A 3,163-nucleotide genomic window follows, 5' to 3' on the forward strand; every position below is an offset into this window, starting at 1 on the left:
CTCAGCAACTTAGTGAGGCCCTAAGCAACTCAGTGAGACCCTGTTTCTAAAAAATACAGAAATGGACTGGCGATGTGGCTCAATGGTCAGGTGCCCCTGGATTCAACCCCTGGTACCATAAATAAATAAATTCAGATCTTTCTGTGAGCCCCTGGGGCTGGTTCCCAACCACCCAGGGGCTGGCTTGATGGCGCCCGTTTCTCCCTGCAGCACGCCCACGGACGCCATGCGGGGGGCTCTGACACCTCTACCTTCCTTGCTGCTGCTGTTGCTGCTGCTGCTGTTGGGGTGTGGGCCACGGGCGACCTCTGGCGGCGGGGCTGGTGGGGCAGCAGGCTACGCTCCTGTGAAGTACGTGCAGCCCATGCAGAAAGGACCCGTGGGACCACCCTTCCGAGAGGGCAAAGGCCAGTTCCTGGGTGAGACCTCCTGCCCCTCAGAGTCTCAAAGAGCTCCTGACTCTCCCTGCGAGCTCCTTGACCTCCCCAGACCCTTGAAGCCCTTCAGTCCCTGCCAAAGATTTCCCCATCTCTGCTTTCCTTTCTGAAGCTGGCCCAGGGCCTGTCAGCCTGGGAGGGCTGTAGCTGGCCCAGTGCCGGTGGTCTTCAGATGGGATGGGTCAGAAGGTATACATGAGAGTGCCGGGTTTGTGGGTTCGGTTCTAACTGGTTCTAAGTTGAGCTGCTGGTGCCACCTGGTGGCCATTCTGCTCCCAGGTCATGCTGGAATGAGAGTCCTCTAAGCTCATGGGAAGGCTGGGTATTGGGACCCCTAGGGGAAAACAACCTGAAGCCCCCAAGATGGCTACTGGACAACACCTGAGTCCCGCCTTCCATGAGAGCAGAGAAGGATAGTCCAGGGAGTGGTCCTCATGAGCAGATAGAGAGCTTCCTTCCTGCCCAGGGTGCTTCATAGTGCCATGGAAAAATGGGTAGATGGGGTCCTCCATCTCTCTGTCCAGGTCCTCACTGTCCCTTATCTCTTTCTGTCTCCTTCAGAAATGCCTCTACCACTGCTGCCAATGGACCTGAAAGGAGAGCCAGGCCCTCCTGGAAAGCCTGGGCCTCGGGGGCCCCCTGGTCCTCCTGGCTTCCCAGGAAAACCAGGCACTGGAAAGCCAGGGCTCCACGGGCAGCCTGGCCCTGCTGGCCCCCCTGGTTTCTCTCGGATGGGCAAGGCTGGTCCCCCAGGGCTCCCAGGCAAGATTGGACCACCCGGACAGCCAGGACTTCGGGGGGAGCCAGGGATACGAGGGGACCAGGGCCTCCGGGGGCCACCAGGGCCCCCTGGCCTCCCTGGTCCCTCAGGCATTACTGTCCCTGGAAAACCAGGTGCTCAGGGGGTACCAGGTCCCCCAGGATTCCAGGGGGAGCCAGGGCCCCAGGGAGAGCCTGGACCCCCAGGAGAGCGAGGCCTCAAGGGGGATAATGGAGTGGGCCAGCCAGGGCTGCCTGGAGCCCCTGGGCAGGGAGGTGCCCCTGGACCCCCTGGCCTCCCTGGTCCAGCTGGCTTAGGCAAACCTGGTTTGGATGGGCTGCCTGGGGCCCCTGGAGATAAGGGTGAGTCTGGGCCTCCTGGGATTCCAGGCCCTAGGGGGGAGCCAGGAGCTATAGGTCCAAAAGGACCCCCTGGGATAGATGGTGTGGGGGTGCCAGGGGTAGCAGGGGTGCCAGGGCCACAAGGCCCAGCAGGGGCCAAAGGGGAACCAGGGACCCGGGGTCCCCCCGGCCTGATAGGCCCCACTGGCTATGGGATGCCAGGACTGCCAGGCCCCAAGGGGGATAGGGGCCCAGCTGGGGTCCCAGGACTCTTGGGAGACAGGGGTGAGCCAGGGGAAGATGGGGAGCCAGGAGAGCAGGGACCACAGGGCCTTGGGGGCCCCCCTGGACTTCCTGGGTCTGCAGGGCTCCCTGGTAGACGTGGGCCCCCTGGACCTAAGGGGGAGACAGGACCCATAGGACCCCCAGGGGTGCCTGGCATTCGGGGTGATCAAGGACCTAGTGGTCTGGCTGGGAAACCTGGGCTCCCAGGTGAGAGGGGACTTCCTGGGACTCACGGCCCCCCTGGGCCAACTGGGCCCAAGGGTGAGCCAGGTTTCACGGGTCGCCCTGGAGGACCAGGGGTGGCAGGAGCCCTAGGGCAGAAGGGTGACTTGGGCCTCCCTGGGCAGCCTGGTCTGAGGGGCCCCTCAGGAATCCCAGGTCTCCAGGGCCCAGCTGGCCCTATTGGGCCCCAGGGTCTGCCAGGCCTAAAGGGTGAACCAGGCCTGCCAGGGCCCCCTGGAGAGGGGAAAGTAGGGGAACCTGGCTCTGCTGGGCCCACAGGGCCCCCTGGAGTTCCTGGCTCCCCAGGACTCACAGGCCCTCCTGGGCCACCAGGGCCTCCAGGGCCCCCTGGTGCCCCTGGGACCTTCGATGAGACTGGCATCGCAGGCTTGCACCTGCCCAATGGTGGTGTGGAGGGTGCCGTGCTGGGCAAAGGTGGCAAGCCGCGGTTTGGGCTGGGGGAGCTGTCGGCCCAGGCCACGCCAGCCTTCACTGCGGTGCTCACCTCGCCCTTTCCTGCCTCGGGCATGCCTGTGAAGTTTGACCGGACTCTCTACAATGGCCACAGCGGCTACAACCCAGCCACGGGCATCTTCACCTGTCCTGTGGGTGGTGTCTACTACTTTGCTTACCATGTGCATGTCAAGGGCACCAATGTGTGGGTGGCCCTGTACAAGAACAATGTGCCAGCCACCTACACTTATGATGAATACAAGAAGGGCTACTTGGACCAGGCATCTGGCGGGGCCGTGCTCCAGCTGCGGCCCAATGACCAGGTCTGGGTGCAGATGCCCTCGGACCAGGCCAATGGCCTCTACTCCACCGAGTACATCCACTCGTCCTTTTCAGGATTCTTGCTCTGCCCCACATAACCCACAGTGGGGCCCTGCTGCCCTGGCCGCCTCCTCTTTAGTGGTAGAGTGACCTTTTCAGTTATAAAGACCTCCATTTAAAGAACAAACCAAAGGCTGAACAGAGGCGGAGGTGACCGTGGCCCAGGAGACTTGATTTGCTTTTCCCTACAGTATGCTGGCTGATATTGTTTCTGGAAGCGGTTGGCCTGAGTCTTTACCCCAGCCATCTGTGCAGGGTTGGGGTCACCCTGTTCCTGTCCTGCG

The 3,163-nt window shown here is 62.4% G+C and overlaps 1 protein-coding gene across 1 annotated transcript; it reads left to right on the top strand.

The window, feature by feature from the left end:
• Window positions 1-226: 226 nt before the first annotated feature.
• Col8a2 (collagen type VIII alpha 2 chain) lies at window positions 227-2,917 on the top strand. The gene is made up of 2 exons (XM_076862966.1): window positions 227-419; window positions 999-2,917. The coding sequence occupies exons 1-2, from the start codon at window positions 227-229 to the stop codon at window positions 2,915-2,917; spliced, it is 2,112 nt and encodes a 703-aa protein (XP_076719081.1).
• Window positions 2,918-3,163: the final 246 nt, after the last annotated feature.

The sequence above is a fragment of the Callospermophilus lateralis genome, chromosome 7 (assembly GCF_048772815.1).
Source record: "Callospermophilus lateralis isolate mCalLat2 chromosome 7, mCalLat2.hap1, whole genome shotgun sequence".
Classification (NCBI taxonomy): domain Eukaryota; kingdom Metazoa; phylum Chordata; class Mammalia; order Rodentia; family Sciuridae; genus Callospermophilus; species Callospermophilus lateralis.